Source organism: Cebus imitator, unplaced genomic scaffold (genome assembly GCF_001604975.1).
Source record: "Cebus imitator isolate Cc_AM_T3 unplaced genomic scaffold, Cebus_imitator-1.0 Scaffold363, whole genome shotgun sequence".
NCBI lineage: Eukaryota > Metazoa > Chordata > Mammalia > Primates > Cebidae > Cebus > Cebus imitator.
This window is the reverse complement of record NW_016107678.1, coordinates 2,209,376-2,226,465: the sequence shown is the minus strand read 5'-3', so window position 1 is coordinate 2,226,465 and position 17,090 is coordinate 2,209,376. Positions and strand designations below refer to the sequence as shown.

Genomic DNA, 17,090 nt, shown 5'->3' with positions numbered 1-17,090 from the left:
GTAAAATCTAGCAGAGAAGTTATCTTAACATGGGTATATTTTATGATAATATTGTGTTTCATTATAGTTTGCTTTATTTTATATTTTACTATAAAAATTTCAGAAAGTTCACATGGTAATATGAACTATGTAAATAATAGATCTAGAACAAATATTTGTAATATAGATGATATACAATATTTTAATGTCTATAATAGACTAAGAACTCATAAAAGTTAGGATAAAAATTAAATGAACAAAGGATAAGAATGTACAAAAATAGAAAATTAATGTAGTAAACTACCACATGGAAAACACAAATTAAGAAAAATGAAATGTAACTGTATTCAGTAGACTTAAAAAATTGTTACAAAATCAACTAATACATGTTGTCAAGAATCCAAGGGAAGGGATACTTTTTCAATTTGCTAATAGAAAAGGAAGTTACTATGGCCTTTTGGGAAAGAAATGTAAAAATAACTATTAAAAAAATTTTTAGTGTGTACTATTTGACCAAATAATTAATTTCTTTGACTCCACCTCACAGGTATTCCTCTTTTCCTCAGTATGTAAGGCTTTATATGCAAACATGACCATTGGCGCAAACAACTACAAACAAAATCATTGCCTGTTAATATGTGTATGGCTGAAGAAGTTATGGCATATCCATATGATCCAGCCATTGAAAATGAAAATTAGAACTTATATCAGTGACTTTTAGGATTTCTGCATGGCACTGTTAAGTGAGAATACCAAAATAGGGAAATATATATATATTACTTTAGTAAAAATATTTTTATAAAATAATAAACTTGTAAAAATATGATCAACTTGTATGTTAAATTCTGTATGTATGTGTTTATACGTGTCAGTGGTTATAGGAATACAGATAAAAATATGGCAACATATGTACTTGGCTGTTAAGATGGGAACCTTGAAAAATAAAAAACAAGAAGCAATCATAAGGATAATAGAAAAATATATGGATTCATTTAAATCTTTAATTAAAGGGGGGGAGTCTTGCTCTGTCAGTCAGGCTGTGATTACAGGTGCAAGCCACTGCCCCCAGCTGGATTAATATTTTTATATAATCTTACAGAATGCCTTTCCAACATGGCAGCATAAGCAAAAATAGTAAATGAAAAGATGAGTATATTTGATTAGATAAAAAGTAAAACAGTGTGGCAAAACACCACTCTAAGCACAATTCAATAGGTAGATGCAAATGGAAAATAGTGAGCTATGTGACAAAGTATAAAGTGGTCCTTTATATATTCTTAATTTTTTAAAAATCAAGAAATAGAGGCACACCATAAGGAAATAAGGAAAGAAAACGAATAGAATTCAAAAAAATGTAGTAATCATCGTAGTGAAAATGAAATTAAAATGCCTTTTGTTAACTGCAGATTGCTAAAAAATTTCAAACTATGATGTTGTCTCATCGTGATCAGTGTTTGGAGAAGTGGAATGTTGAGTGTATAAGTTGGTATAACTTAAAACTGTTAAGGCAACTTGTCAGTAATTCTAACTGTGTACCACAATTAGAATTAAAATTCTAATTTTAATTAGACTGCAAAAATGCTCTTTGAAGAATAGTTTGTTATGGCAAAATATTGGAAAGAATTCAGGTGTCCAAATATGAGTTCAGTTAAATGAGTGATGAATTTCCATGTAATGGAATTTTTAGGTGAGCAGTTTTCAGACCAACACACTGAACCATAAGGGTACTTCAGAGTGTACTATCTTCGATGATGTTCTATGGAGGGTGTGGACCATTCAAATTCTAGACTAAATCCCTTATTGTGGATTCAACTGCAGCAGGTCTTATCTGTTTTATTAGAGAGTTAAATAACCTCTCATTTGAAGATATAACTCTACCACTAAAATCAAAACGAAGGAAAACAAAACAAAACACTTGTAAACATCTCTAACAGGTTTCTTTAATAATAAGGGAAAATAGGTCGGGTGCAGTGGCTTATGCTGTAATCCCAGCACTTTGGGAGGCTGAGTCGAGCAGATTGCCTGAGGGCAGGAGTTTGAGACCAGTCTGACCAACATGGTGAATCCCTGTCCCTACTAAAAATACAAAAAAAGTTAGCCTGGTGTGGTGGCATGCGCCTGTAATCCCTGCTACTGTACTTGAGAGGCTGAGGCAGGGGTATTGCTTGAACCAGGGAGGTGGAGGTAAGCCGACACCGTGCCAGTGCATTCCAGCCTGGGCAGCAGAGCAAGACTCCATCTCAAAAAATAATAAGGGAAAGTGTTAATGATAAATCTGTTAATAAGCCTGAAAAAGCAGGTTACAGAATCATACATATATGATGATCATATTTTGTTTCAAATACATATTTTTTCCTGTGACATAGATCGTAGAAATGCCTTTAGAAGGGTAATAGGAATGGTGGACATTCTTTTCCCTTGTTTTCTATCAAGATAATGTTTTATTCTTGCAATGATAATAAAGATACTAATATAATTACTTATAATTAAAATAATATACCTATATAAAATGTTTATGATTAATTTCTATTTGGAGTGACTGGAATCATAATTAACAGATGAAATAGTTTATGTAAATATATAAAGAAGGGTTCTTGTGTAATATGAATAATCATTTCCCTAAATTGCTTGCTTTCTAAAGAATTGCTGATTTAAATTAATTAATTGAATTAATTCAAGTACGACTGCCATTATAACTAGCAGGATTTTACTATGAATGAAGCACTCTGCTAAACTGCTTTTTATGCATTAACTCAGTTGAGTAGATACTCTTACTCTGCTTATTTTACAGTTTAGGGAACCAAAACTTATGCAAGTTATTCAGTTTTACTAGATCAGATCTTTGAAAGGTGGTGTGGCTGTTAGAATCCCGGCAGTGTGATTCCTAGAGTACTATTCCTGACTGACATACTGTGACTTAAATTTAAATAATAACTAAAAGAATAACTAAGCTAAATAAGATACAAGGATTTACTATTATATAAAAACCATGAATATTTGTTTTATCTAACACTGTTGAAGGAAAATCCATTTTATATTGTGATATTTACATTTCTTATATTGGGTCTTTGCATATTTGTATACTTAGCTTGCAGCCTTGTTTTAGTAAATTATTAAGTGAAAATTTTCTTTTCCTTTTTAGTTTGGCAATTCTATTATCAACACACCTCTAAAACGTCGTAAAGTGTTTTCTCAAGAAACTTCAGTTGATCCTTTATCTTTAAGCTGCCAAAGTTCCTTTGACAGTGTCATTTTAAACTGTCGAAGTATCCGAGTAGGAACACTCTTTCGGCTATTAATAGAGCCTGTAATTGTAAGTATATTCTTAAGCTCTTTACTGTACCAATTATAACATTAAAAATTCCATTGCTAAAGCTAATATATAATCAAAATTTATAAACTAAAATATTTAATAGAATATTAAAATCAGCTCAAGATTTCACATTGCTTTAAGAGTATATAAATAGTAGCTCCTCACCATTAAAATGAGTTAGAAAACCTTCCAATATGTTACTGTTTTATTATCATGCCAGCTAAGTACTTGAAAATAATATATTAAATAACTGTAGTGAGAGAATGAAGCTTCCAGAAGCTTTGGGGTCTGCTGGAAAATGTATTATAACATCAAGACTCCTAGAAATAGATTACTGTACTATAATAGTTACCCGGAAGGCACTGTGCATTAGACTAGTTCATTGTCCACAGTGCCCAAAGGACATTGTGTACTTTATCTTACCCATCATACCTGTGAACTTACTATTCTACTTCCACCAATCCAAGTTTTTATTTTCTGTTTGAAATTTTAACATAATCTCCTTAACTAGCCCTCTTAGTCATCATTTTTCTCTCTAATGTGTGCTAATCATTGTTGCTAGATTAATTGTAAAGCACTGTATTTATTCTGTAAGCCTTTATTTTAGAATGTCTTAACTTGGTGTCCCCATTTGTTTCTAACTCTTATTTCAAACTCTGTCTCCTAATATTGTCCTTTGTACATAAAGCACTGTCTTTAAGAGAACTGACTGCCGAGCGCGGTGGCTCGTGCCTGTAATCCCAACACTTTGGCAAGCCGAGGTGGGGGATCACAAGGTCAGGAGTTCGAGACCATTGTGGCTAATATAGTGAAACCCCATCTCTACTAAAATTACAAAAATTAGCCAGGCATGGTGGCATGCACCTGAAGTCCCAGCTGTTTGGGAAGCTGAGGCAGGAAAATAGCTTGAACCTGGGAGTCAGAGGTTGCAGTGAGCTGAGATCACGTTAGTGCACTCCAGCCTGGGTGACAGAGCGAAACTCTGTCTCAAAAAAAATAAAAGAGAGAACTTATTAACAGCAGGAAAGGTATAAGGTATTTTATTATTTAATGTAATGAATAATAACTTTTTTTCTGGTAAAGGCTCATGGTTTTAGGATACAATATGATCAAAAGAAAAAAATTGTTTATAGCAGCAAATGAAATATGAACCAAAATCTTAGCAGAGCACACAGCTCTATAGGAATCCAGCATGTTTTTCTTTTCCATCAAAAACCTTAAGCTTCTCACAATTTAAAAACTAGAAAGTTTCACAAGTACCGTGGAAATTTAAAGCAAATTATATATAAAATGTCTACCCTTTATTGCCCAATAATATTGTAACATATGTCATTGTTTTTAGTGATTTATGAAATTTGTATTTTGTTACAGCCCTTGTGCTGCTATCTTTCCTGGTTTCTGTCAATTAACAAAAATGTCATTGTCACTTTATACCTCAAAAATTTTCAGGAATATCCTGTAACTTTCATGGCTTTCTCCCACATTAACACTATTATTTATAATTCTTCAGTGTGATGAATAAGGTTTTGCTGATGATTTAGACATTTAATTAAAAAGTTGCATATTTAGTCTTAAAGCTATTTATGAAGAACTGCATTAAAATTTGGATGAATTTTTTCCAATAGGCTAAATATGCTTCAGTGAAGAAAAACCTTGTAAATTTAGTTAAAAAAATAAAAGGCAGTATATGTAACATAAAATGTGTCAGTTTAAAAAATTATAATGCTAAATGAAATATTCCAGCCAAAAAATACAATGTGGAAATTTGCAGTGTGGTGTTAACCTTAGTTGTAGCACGAGATTTTTCACAAAGGGCATTCTTTATTAAAGAATAGTTAGTGCATCTATAACTTCTTTAGATGGTGTGAATAAAAAGATGATTGGTATTTTCTTCTTTTTGAACATAGTTTCCTTATGTTTTGTAGTGAAATGATTTATCTGCCAAGTTATGATTAATCTGAGAAACAGGTTTTAAATGTTTTACTATATTTAATGTTTTATAAAATCCTATACTTGTTTATCATTAGATAATTTAATCATTTTAATTTGCTCAGTAATGTGATTGCCATTATTTAGAAGTGTCAATTTTATTTAAAAGCAAGTGCTTTTCAAAAGAAGCAAATTGGCTTATGTTATTAGGAATACCACATATGCACAAATATAAAGCAATCCCTCATTTTTCAAATGTGAAGATATAAAATCAAGGCTTCCATTCAATTTAAATTTAGAAACTTTCACAATATAGGTGAAATAGACTCATGTCTACTTATGTTATTAATATTATGTGTGATTTACTTATACATTTCTAAATGACAAATATTTAGACATAACTTCTTTCAATTCCTTTATCTCATACAACAATTTTATTTAAATGCTTTCTGTCAGCCAGGTACAGTGATTGATACCTGTAATCCCAGCACTTTGGGAGGCTAAGATAGGTGGATCACTTGAGGTCATGAGTTTGAAACCAGCCTGGCCAACATGCCAAAACCCCGTCTCTACTAAAACTACAAAAATTAATGGGGCATGGTGGCATGCGTCTGTAACCCCAGCTACTAGGGAGGCTGAGTCAGGAGAATTACTTGAACCTGTAAGGTGGAGGTTGCAGTGAGCCAAGATTGCCCTACTGCCTTCCAGTTTGGATAACAGAGCAAGACTCTTTCTTGAATGAATGAATGAATGCTTTGTGCCATCATTATTGACACTTTTTAAATCAGCTAACATTTTTCCAGAACATATAATGTCAACATCCATGTATGCTAGAATGTTTTGTAAGCTACCATACTCATTTTTTTAAAATGACGAAGTCTGTCTGTGTTTCTCAGACTGGAGTGCAGTGCTACAGTCATAGCTAACTGTAACCTTGAACTCCTAGGCACAAGCAATCAATCCACCTCAGTCTCCAGAGTAGTTGGGACTTAGAGGCACATGCCATCTATACCCAGCTTTTTTTTTTTTTTTTTGAGACGGAGTTTCGCTCTTGTTGCCCAGGCTGGAGTGCAATGGCGCGATCTCGGCTCACCACAACCTCCGTCTCCTGGGTTCAGGCAATTCTCCTGCCTCAGCCTCCTGAGTAGCTGGGATTACAGGCACGCGCCACCATACCATGCCTGTCTAAATTTTGTATTTTATTTTTTATTTATTTATTTTTTTTGAGACGGAGTTTCGCTCTTGTTACCCAGGCTGGAGTGCAATGGCGCGATCTCGGCTCACCACAACCTCCGTCTCCTGGGTTCAGGCAATTCTCCTGCCTCAGCCTCCTGAGTAGCTGGGATTACAGGCACGCGCCACCATGGCCTGGCTGATTTTTTATAGTTTTAGTAGAGACTGGGTTTCACCAGGTTGGCCAGTCAGGTCTCCAACTCTTGGGCTCAAGCGATCCTCCCAGAATGCTGGGATAACGGTTAAAAGCCACCATTCCCTGCTGTTACTGATACTTATGTCCCCAAATAATGTGTTACTTTCCAGTGAAACCAGTTATCATACTCTTTTCAAACACAATCTCTAGAAAGTATGTTTAGAGACATTCTAGACTTTGCAATTATTGTAGTAATTGCTAAATTTATTTTGTATTTTCTTGCTTTCTTTTTTCATGTTATAAAAATCTTCAAACTGAAAAGCTGAAAGAATTTTGCAATGAACATTTATATAACTGTCAGTTAAGTTCTACCATTAGCATTTTATTGTATTTTCTTTCCATATATCTATTCATCCCTCTGTATGCTCATTTATCTTGTTTATTTAAGGCATTTCAAAGTACTTGCCTCCTTTTCTGAATCTGTTAACTTCTGTAAAATAATTAATTTAGGTTGCATTAGGCTTAATGTGCCTTTTCCACGTTGAAATAATTAGTTAGAAAATCGCTATTTTGTAACTACCAGTAGTAACTAATTTAGGCAAGGACCCTCAGTGGATGCGAAAACCATTGAGTGAATGTCAATCCCCCATGACATGTAGTTTACCTATATAACAGACCTGCATATATACCCCTGAACCTAAAATAAAAGTTTAAAAAAAAAGAGAAAGGAAAGAAAGAGTGCTGGAAGGAATGTGGCAAGATGTTAACAGTTTAACAACTAGTGAATTTAGGTAAGGAATATTTAGGTGTTCATTGTAATGTTATGCCAGCTTCTCTGTGGGATTTTAAGAGATGAACCGGTAATATAATAAACATTCTAAGTACTTGAATAAAAAAGTGAAGCCTGCCTTTCTTTATAAGTCTAGATCAATACTAATTCATCTTATTTTTTAGTTTTGTTTAGATTTTATCAAGATACAGCTAGACGGTAAGCTATTTTATGTCTTTTTACTCACTAAAGCTTTCTTTACACTTTAAAGCACTTTATAGAAATAAAAGATTAAATAATATTCATAGAGTTATATTAAGATGATTAGTTATTACATACATCTTCTTACCAAAGGGCGTATATCTTGGTGTAATTTTGTTCAGTAACGTCACAGAGCCTAAGTTTTTAGAACCCTTTCTTCATTTGGAAAAAATAAAAAAGCTTCATTAAGGCAGTTACGAAGATTTTTTTTTTCCCCATAAGAGCAATGATTTACCATAATATATGCTTACATTCACACTTGTATTTCCTCACAGTTTCTCCCATTCATTATATTACCCTCTTAAGAATTGATTACTTTTCTGTTTCCATTTGTTTTCCTCCAGAACCAGACCATGAACCTGTAGAGATTATTTTAAATACCTCTGATCTAACTAAATGTGAATGGTGTAATGTCCGAAAATTACCTGTAGTGTTTCTTCAGGCAATACCAGCAGTTTATCAAAAGCTGAGCATGCAACTGCAAATGAATAAGGAGGATAAAGTTTGGAATGATTGTAAAGGAATAAATAAATTAACAAGTAAGTTGTGTAAAACAGATAATAATTATAATAGATACTGTATTTACAATATCTGTTGAATAGCAAAACGTGGGTGCACTTTGACAAATGCCTTAGATGTATATTACCTACAATTCTCACAGCTACCTTGTGAAATAGATATTACTTTTTCCATTTTACAGATGAGGAAAAACTCACAGAAAGTGGAAGGGCTGAAGATAAAACCCATACTTACTTATTTAGAAAGTTTCTAAGTGGTCTGGGCACAGTTGCTCACACCTGTAATCCCAGCACTTTGGGAGGTGAAGTGGGTGGATCACCTGAAGTCAGGAGTTCACGACCAGCCTGGGCAACATGGTGAAACTTCATCTCTACTAAACATACAAAAATTAGCTGGGCTTAGTGGCGCATGCCTATAATCCCAGCTACTCAGGAGGCTGAGGTAGGAGAATCATTTGAGCCCAGGAGACCAAGGTTGCAGTGAGCCCAAGATTGCGCCATTGCACTCCAGCCTGGGTGACAGAGTGAGACTCCATCTCAAAAAAAAAAAAAGAAAGTTTCTAAGTGGATCAGAACCCAAAACATCTATACTCTTAATAAACACTGTAATCTGAGTAATATAAAATTTTTTAACTGACGGGAATATTCAGTGTAAATCAGCCATGTAAATCTGGAAATCTTGAAACTTGGCCTGAATAGGAAGTTGTTAAGTTCATAAAATGGGCCTTATTTACAATGTGTAGATGTGATTCTTCAGTTTGTTTTCCTTCACCTTTAACACAGCATGGCTTGACTGCTTAGAAGATAAATACATTTCAGCAGTAATTGCTATTTCAGCTTAATTATCTGCAAGAGTTGGTGTATTTGTGAACAGCTGTTTTACACTTAAATTCTCTTAAGATACTACCAGTGCACTTGGCAATTTCCTATTTGTGTTGGACAACAATGTTAACTATTATATATTTAAGACTATAGATTTAATTTATTCGATGAAGTAAATTAGTTACATCGTGAATAGATTTGTTCTAGAACTGAATAATGTGTTCTGGTTTCTTCCTTCTAATAACTTAGGTGACCTCGACATGTAACACACACTGTTCTTTCCAGTGTTTGTTGTGTAACCACTATATGTCAGACATTGTGAACATTTATAATGGGATTTCTGATGATCTTCCTGGAAAGAATTAATAGTTATTCCTTTTAAAAGTATCTGTTTACGGTACTTATTTTGTGCATGTTAGACTTACAGTTATATTTCTTTCTTTTCAGATTTGGAAGAACAGTATATAATCTTAATTTTTCAAAATGGCCTTGATCCTCAGGCAAATATGGTATTTGAAAGTATCATTAATGAAATTGGTATAAAGAATAACATTTCCAATTTTTTTGCGAAAATTCTTTTTGAAGAAGCCAATGGCAGACTTGTTGCCTGTACAAGAACCTATGAAGACAGCATCAAAGGAAGTTGTGGGCAAAAAGAAAACAAAACCAAAACTGTAATTATGTCTTTTAATTTAAAAAATATGCTTAAATTATGAGTAGTTTTAAAGAGAAGTATGTTTTAATACCATTAATTTCAGTGTTAAATCTTTTTAATTCTATTTGAAAATTACTTGCTTTTATATGTGATTTGTAAACTACCTTGTGTCAAAACAGTGGTAGGTAGATGACAAATAGTACTTGATACAGGTTTCAGAAGCATTTTTAGTTCCTCTACATTCTATCCTTATCTTTAATCTTCATCATCTTTTTTCGCTCTTTCTTTCTTCTTTATACCCTACTTCCAACATATATATGCATACATTGCTACATTCAAATGGATTGTTACCCTGTGTCTTAGGTTTGAAGAAATTGTGGTCCCTGGTGTACATTTGTATGTAACATAGCCATATATGGTTGAAAACTGGAGAAATGAGGAATACATGCTATTTGACTTTTGTTGTCAAAGCATGTATCTAGTTCTGGAATAATTACTCATATAGCTAGGTAACTCTGAAACCACCTGAATCAAAGGCCACAATACTACTATAACACATACTATAATGGTAAATAATACAAACATAATTTTAAAACTTTGTCCTATTACAGCAACTTAGCTTTGCTGACCTAATTTATTGGGAACAAATCTCTCAATCTGCCTACAAACTTGGAAATATGGCTATCTATAGCACAATCTTTGTGACAGTTGAGCAACGACTCCCCAGAGAAGAGCTATAAATATAATTAGTGGGTTGAGAAAAGAACAAAAGGAAGGGAAATGGTTCTCTTTCTTTTGCATAAATGGCAAGGGAGATAGTGCCAGAGGGAGAAAAGAGCAGCATAATGCAGCTGGAATGGACTCAAACTTCCATGGAAGATTCTTTCTTCCAAGGAAACCCCTGTTTCAGTTAGCTCTGTGGAGGGCTGAAACTCATTAGACTTCCGTGTTCCCTGAGCCTCTGCCCCTACATCTTACAGATTGCCCAGCCATTGAAGTCAGAGGCAAAAATCACTCTGGTTTTTTGAACAGTTCTTTGAATTTTACCAGCATTATCTAATTTAATGTCAATAGTAGAGATCTTATAGAAGTTACTGACTTCTAAAAGTATTGAAAAAGAGAGAGAGAGAAGTAAGATACTAGAAATTTACTGTTACATAAGTTGGGAGACTAGTAACTACAGAAAATAAGAAAGTGGCTCCTAGTTTTGCCTGTTTCTTAGTTTTAATTGTTAAGTATCATGCATACTTTTTAGTTACATATTTTTAATCCTTTTGCATTGAAACACATTCTTGCCTTGTGCTTACCCTTTTTATTGAAACTTTCCTTAATTGACTATAAATTGTTAATTTCTTTTATCAGGTGTCATTTGAATCTAAAATACAACTTAGAAGCAAACAGGAATTTCAGTTTTTTGATGAAGAAGAAGAAACTGGAGAAAATCACACCATCTTCATTGGCCCAGTAGAAAAGTGAGAGAATTTCTTTATCTTTGCAATAATCTTAAATGTCTTTCTCTGTTTTATTACATTTCAGTTGTGTATATATATAGAGAGAGAGATTTGTTTATTTGCTTTTCTTTTAATTTTGTTACAGGTTGATAGTATACCCACCACCTCCAGCTAAGGGAGGCATCTCCGTTACCAATGAGGATCTGCACTGTCTAAATGAAGGAGAATTTTTAAACGATGTCATTATAGACTTTTATTTGAAGTAAGTTAATTTTCCACTAATCTTCTATTAAATCTTTAACATTCTGCCATATCCTATGTCTTTGTTTTCCAGAGTCAGGCATTTTGAGTTTTAAATTTTACCTCTGCCACTTACTGTGTGACATTTGGGGAGTTAATCTGTTTCTGTCTTTGCACATTTTCAAAATGAGAATACTGTCTAAAGAGTTGTGAGAATTGAGCCAGGTGAAATGGCTTATGCCTATAATCCTGACACTTTGGGAAGTCAAGGTGGGAGGATTGCTTCAGCCCAGGAGTTCAGGACCAGCCTCGGAAGCAAAGTGAGGCTCTGTCTCCACGAAAAATTTAAAAATAATCTAGGCATACGCTTATCGTCCCAGCCACTTGGGAGGCTCATGCAGGAAGTTTACCTGAGCCTAGGAGTTTGAAGTTGCAGTGACCTATGATGGTGGCAGTGTGCTGCAGCCTGGTCAACAAAGCAGGACCCTGTCCCCACTCCACACCCACCCCCAAAAAAAGAATTTTGTGATAATTAAATGAGATTGTACATATCACCTACTAGGAAAAATGCCTAGTACAATGTTAGAAGTTTATGGTCCTATAAGAAACACAAATAGGGAATTCAAGCAACGAGAGAAGCATTAACATTGTACAGATGTAGCGGATGAGAAAATATTCATTATCTTTGGAGGTTGGGAGATGTGAGGGACCAGGAAGCTTTCCTGGAAGAGCTTACATTATGACCCAGAATACACATGTATACAACTGTGTGCAATGTGTTTATACATGTATCAATTTGTATTTTATTTTTACGGGTTTGTGATACAAAATGGATGATGTATATGAAATAAAACAGCATCAGTATGCGTAGTTCTCTGTAAAATTTTTAGTTTCTTATACTGTGTTTTATTAAACAAAACAACTTTTTTTCTTTATTTTTTATTTTTGTTGGCTCTGAGTATGGAACAAAACGAAACTTTTAAAAATTGATGCTGGAACCTGCTGAGTTGATTTTATACCTATTGGTGGTTGCAATTCAGTTTGGTGGGAAAACACACATTGTGATAAAGAGAAATTTTTGATCGGAAAAATGATATCATAATTGAATTTCCATAAGACCGTTTTGACAGGCATGGACATTGTGGAAATCTAGATTAGAGGTGATTTAAGGAAATTTCAAGTGGAGGTTTAGTAGAGAACATGTACTTTTAGTCCCACCTCACAATAATGAAGTAACACCCTTCTACCCACTGGAGTCTTGTGCCAGAGGAAGTTTACTAAAACCTGAGAATTATATTGTCCTACATACTTACCAGCAAAACCAAAAACAAAAACTATAATACTCAAAATGTCCAAATTTTAAAATGAAAATTATTTGCCTCACCCAGAATCAGAAAAATCTCACACTAAAGAGAAAAGAAAATCAGTAGACATTAACACCAAGAAGACCACAAATGTCAGAATTGTTTGACAGAAGTCTTAAAGCATCTGATACAGTTTGGGTTTTTGTCCCCACCCGAATCTCATGTCCAGTTTTAATCCACAGTGTTGGAAGAGGGGCCTTGTGGGAGGTGATTGGATTCTGGGGGCAGATTTCCCCCTAGCTATCCTTGTTATAGTTAGTTCTCACAAGATTTGATTGCTTATAAAAGTATGTAGCACCTCCCCCTTTGCTCTCTCTTCCTCCTGCTCCGGCCACAAAGTATGATGTACTTCATTCCTCTTCACCTTCTGTCATGATTCTAAGCTTCCTGAGGCTTCCACAGCTGTGCTTCCTATACAGCCTGTGGAACTGTGAGTCAGTTAAACCTCTTTTCTTTATAAATTACCCAGTCTCAGGTAGTTCCGTTTTTGGGAGATGGAGTATTCCTCTCTCCCCAGATCGGGAGTGCAGCGGCGCAGTCTTGGCCCACTGCAGCCTCTGCCTCCTGCATTCAAGTGATCCTCCTGACTTAGCCTCCCAGGTAGCTGGGATTATAGGCATGCACCACCATACCCAGATACTTTCAGGTAGTTCTTTAGAGCAGCAAGAGAACAGACTAATACAGGATCCATCATAAAAATGTTTTAATGAGGCCAGGCGCGGTGGCTCAAGCCTGTAATCCCAGCACTTTGGGAGGCCGAGGCGGGTGGATCACGAGGTCAAGAGATCGAGACCATCCTGGTCAATATGGTGAAACCTCGTCTCTACTAAAAATACAAAAAAAAAAAAAATCAGCTGGGCATGGTGGCGCGTGCCTGTAATCCCAGCTACTCAGGAGGCTGAGGCAGGAGAATTGCCTGAACCCAGGAGGCGGAGGTTGCGGTGAGCCGAGATCGCGCCATTGCACTCCAGCCTGGGTAACATGAGAGAAACTCCGCCTCAAAAAAAAAAAAAAAAAATGTTTTAATGAACATGATGACAACTTGTGAAACAAATGAAAACTCAAAACAATATAAAGAAGAAACAAATGGATGAGTCATGCCTGTAATCCTAGCAGTTTGGGAGGCCAAGGTGAGATGATCACTTGAGACCAGCCTGGGGGCAACATAGCAAAATCCTTATCTCTACAAAAAATGAAAATATAAAAAGTAAAGAAAAAACAAATGGAAATTTTAGAACTAAAAATATAAAACATAATGACTTCAGTGGCTGGGCTCAGTAGCACAATGGGAAGGACAGAGGATGGAATCAGTGAACTGTTTACAAGAAACATCAAAGTAATGATACATATAGGTTGAAAGGAAAGGATAGAAAAGATACACTATGCAAACATTAAACAAAAGAAAGCAGAATGTGATACACTTCTGAGCAAAGAAAATTACCAGGGATCAAGAAGGTTATTATATAATGATAGAAGAGTGATCCACCAAGAAAACATAGTAATCCTAAATGTATATGTACTAAACAACAGAGCTATAAAATATGTAAAGCAAAAACTGATAGACCTGAAAGGAGAAACAGACAGATTCACAAATAAAATCGGAGATGTTAGTACCCCTCTCTCAACAATTGATAGAACAACTAGAAAGAAAATCAACAAGCCTATAGAAGAAGTTGACATCACCATCAACGAGCAGGGTCTGCTCAACATCAGGATTATATTCTGTTTAGTTTATCCTCCCATTTCAAGGGCACCACTTTTTCCTTTTGGTGTGTTTCAAAGTTCATAGCTGACCAGACACAGTGACTCTTAACTGTAATCCCAGGTGTTTGGGAGGCCAAGGTGGGTGGATCATTTGAGGCCAAGAGTTGGAGACCAGCTGTACAACATAAAGAGACTCTGTCTTTAAAAAAATTTTTTTAATTAGCTGAGCAGGCCAGGCGCAGTGGTTCACGCCTGTAATTCCAGCACTTTGGGAGGCTGAGGTAGGCAAATCACCTGAGGTCGGGAGTTCGAGACCAGCCTGATCAACATGGAGAAACCCCATCTCTACTAAAAATACAAAGTTAGCTGGGCGTGGTGGCTCGTCTGTAATCCCAGCTACTCCAGAGGCTGAGGCAGGAGAAGCACTTGAACCCGGGAGGCAGAAGTTGCAGTGAGCTGAGATGGCACCATTGCACTCCAGCCTGGGGTAAAAGAGCAATACTCTGTCTTAAAAAAACAAAACCATAACGCAATGTCACCTCACATCCATTAACATGAGTACTATTTAAAAAAAAAAACAAAAAACATAAATGTTGGTAAGGATATGGAGAAATTGGAGCTTTTATAAAATGGTGCTGCCACTGTGGAAAATAATATGTAGGCTCCTCAAAAAATTAAAATGGAACTACCACATGATCCAACAATCCCACTTCTGAGTATAGAGTTAGGTACCGCATAACAATGTCTCAGTCAATTATGGACCATATGTGATGGCGAGCCCATAAGATTATAATAACATTTTTTTCCTGTACCTTTTCTATGTTTGGGCACACAAATACTTTTCATTGTGTTACAGTTGCTATACTGTATAGGTGTATAGCCTAGAAGCAGTAGGCTATACTATATAGCCTAGGTAGCCTAGGTAGGACACTGATACCACCTAGGATGTTGTAAGTACTCTGATGCACAACATCAAAGGCTAATGATGCCTTTCTTAGAACATATCCCCATTCTTAATCACTGCATGGTTACTCATCCAAAAGAACTGAAAGCAGAGTCTTTTTGTTCTGAGACAGGGTCTCACTGTGTCACCCATGATGGAGGGCAGCAACACAGTCATAGCTCCCTATAGCCTCAGACTCCTGGACTCAAGTGATCCTCCTGCCTCAGCTTCCTAAGTAGCTGGAACTACAGGTGCACACCATCACAGCTGTCTAATTTTTTCACTTTTTGTACAGAAGATGCCTGAGTTTGTTGGCCAGACTGGTCTTGAACTTCTGGTCTCAAGCCATCCTCCCACCTTGGCCTCCCAAAGTGCTGCGATTACAGAAATAAGCCACTGCTCCCAACCAGAAAGCAGAGTCTTGAAGACATATTTGCACACTCGTATTCATAGCAACAGTCACAATAGCTGAGGTGAATGTTGCTATGGAGACAACCCTGCTGTGCTTTTGAATGGATAAACCAAATGTGATATGTACATATAATGAAATATGTATACGTTTCTCCTTAAAAAGGAAGGAAATCCTGTTACTTGCTATAACATAGATGAACCTTGAAGTCATTGTGCCAAGCACAGTAAGTTAGTCACAGAAGTATGATTTCTCTTATGAAGTTTTTAAAGTAGTCAAATTCATGGAAACAGAAAACAGAATTGTTGTTTACTGGGAGTTAAGGGAAGGGGAAAAGAAGTTGTTTAATAGACATAGGTTCAGTTTTACAAAATGAGAAAGTTCCTGTAGATCTGTTTTTAACACTGTGCATATACTTTACAGTATTGAACTCTACACTCAGAATGGTTAACATGATACATTTTATATGTTTTTACTACAATTTTTAAAAATATTATTTCTCAGTCCTAATTTATACTACTTTAATGCAAACCAAGCTGCTGAAAAGACAGAAGTGAATGTATACATGAATGTTGTTATTGTTGGATGGAGTGTTCGGTGACTGTCAATTATGTTAAGTTGGCTTATAGTACATTTTCAGGTCATTTTTATACTTACTGATTTTCTGCCTGCTTGTTCTATCAATTATTGAGAAAGGGCTGTTGAAATCTCCAACTGTAATTATGAATTTATCTGCTTATTTCAAAGCTGTATCAATTTTTGCCATGTACTTTGAAGCTCCCTTGATAGGCACATACACATTTATGTGTTGGAGAATTTACCTCTTTTATCATTATGTAATGTTCCTCATTATCCTTGATAATCTTCCTTGTCCTTATCTACTTTGTTCAAAATGAATATAACTACTTCATCTTCCTTTGATTTGCATTTACATGTCACATATTTCTTCACTCCCTTACTTTTAAACTATTTAAGTCTTTATATCTAAAATAGTTTTGTTTTTGAAAGCATATTGCTCAGTGTAAAATCTTGTTGAACAACTGTATTTTGCTTACATTTTAGAATATTTCATACTTAAATAATCTACACTTTTTATATTATAGTAGAGCTTTAATATTTACCACCCTGACTTCTTTATATTTTCAGCAAATCACTTTATATTTTACTGTTTCACATTTAAACAAATTTTATAAAGTCGTCATACCTACGAGGTCTGCCTTCTCTGAGGGAGATACCAAAAAACAAAGGACCTAACAAAATCCATGCTTTTAAGAATCTGAATTTATGTTTGTCTCATGACATTCTTAGAAGTGAACTAAAAAGAGAAAAATTTTTTTAACTTCACTTTTTTTTTTTTTTTTTTT

At 35.1% G+C, this 17,090-nt stretch overlaps 1 protein-coding gene across 6 annotated transcripts in view; it reads left to right on the top strand.

The window, feature by feature from the left end:
• SENP6 (SUMO specific peptidase 6) overlaps window positions 1-17,090 on the top strand; it is a 116,091-nt gene that overhangs the window by 73,419 nt on the left and 25,582 nt on the right. For all 6 annotated transcript variants that reach the window (XM_017506842.2, XM_017506841.2, XM_017506840.2 and 3 more), the window contains 6 exons: window positions 3,122-3,292; window positions 7,545-7,578; window positions 7,965-8,159; window positions 9,408-9,634; window positions 10,978-11,087; window positions 11,212-11,328. In XM_017506842.2, coding sequence (XP_017362331.1) covers window positions 3,122-3,292; window positions 7,545-7,578; window positions 7,965-8,159; window positions 9,408-9,634; window positions 10,978-11,087; window positions 11,212-11,328 — 854 coding nt within the window. The remainder of the gene's footprint in view (window positions 1-3,121; window positions 3,293-7,544; window positions 7,579-7,964; window positions 8,160-9,407; window positions 9,635-10,977; window positions 11,088-11,211; window positions 11,329-17,090) is intronic.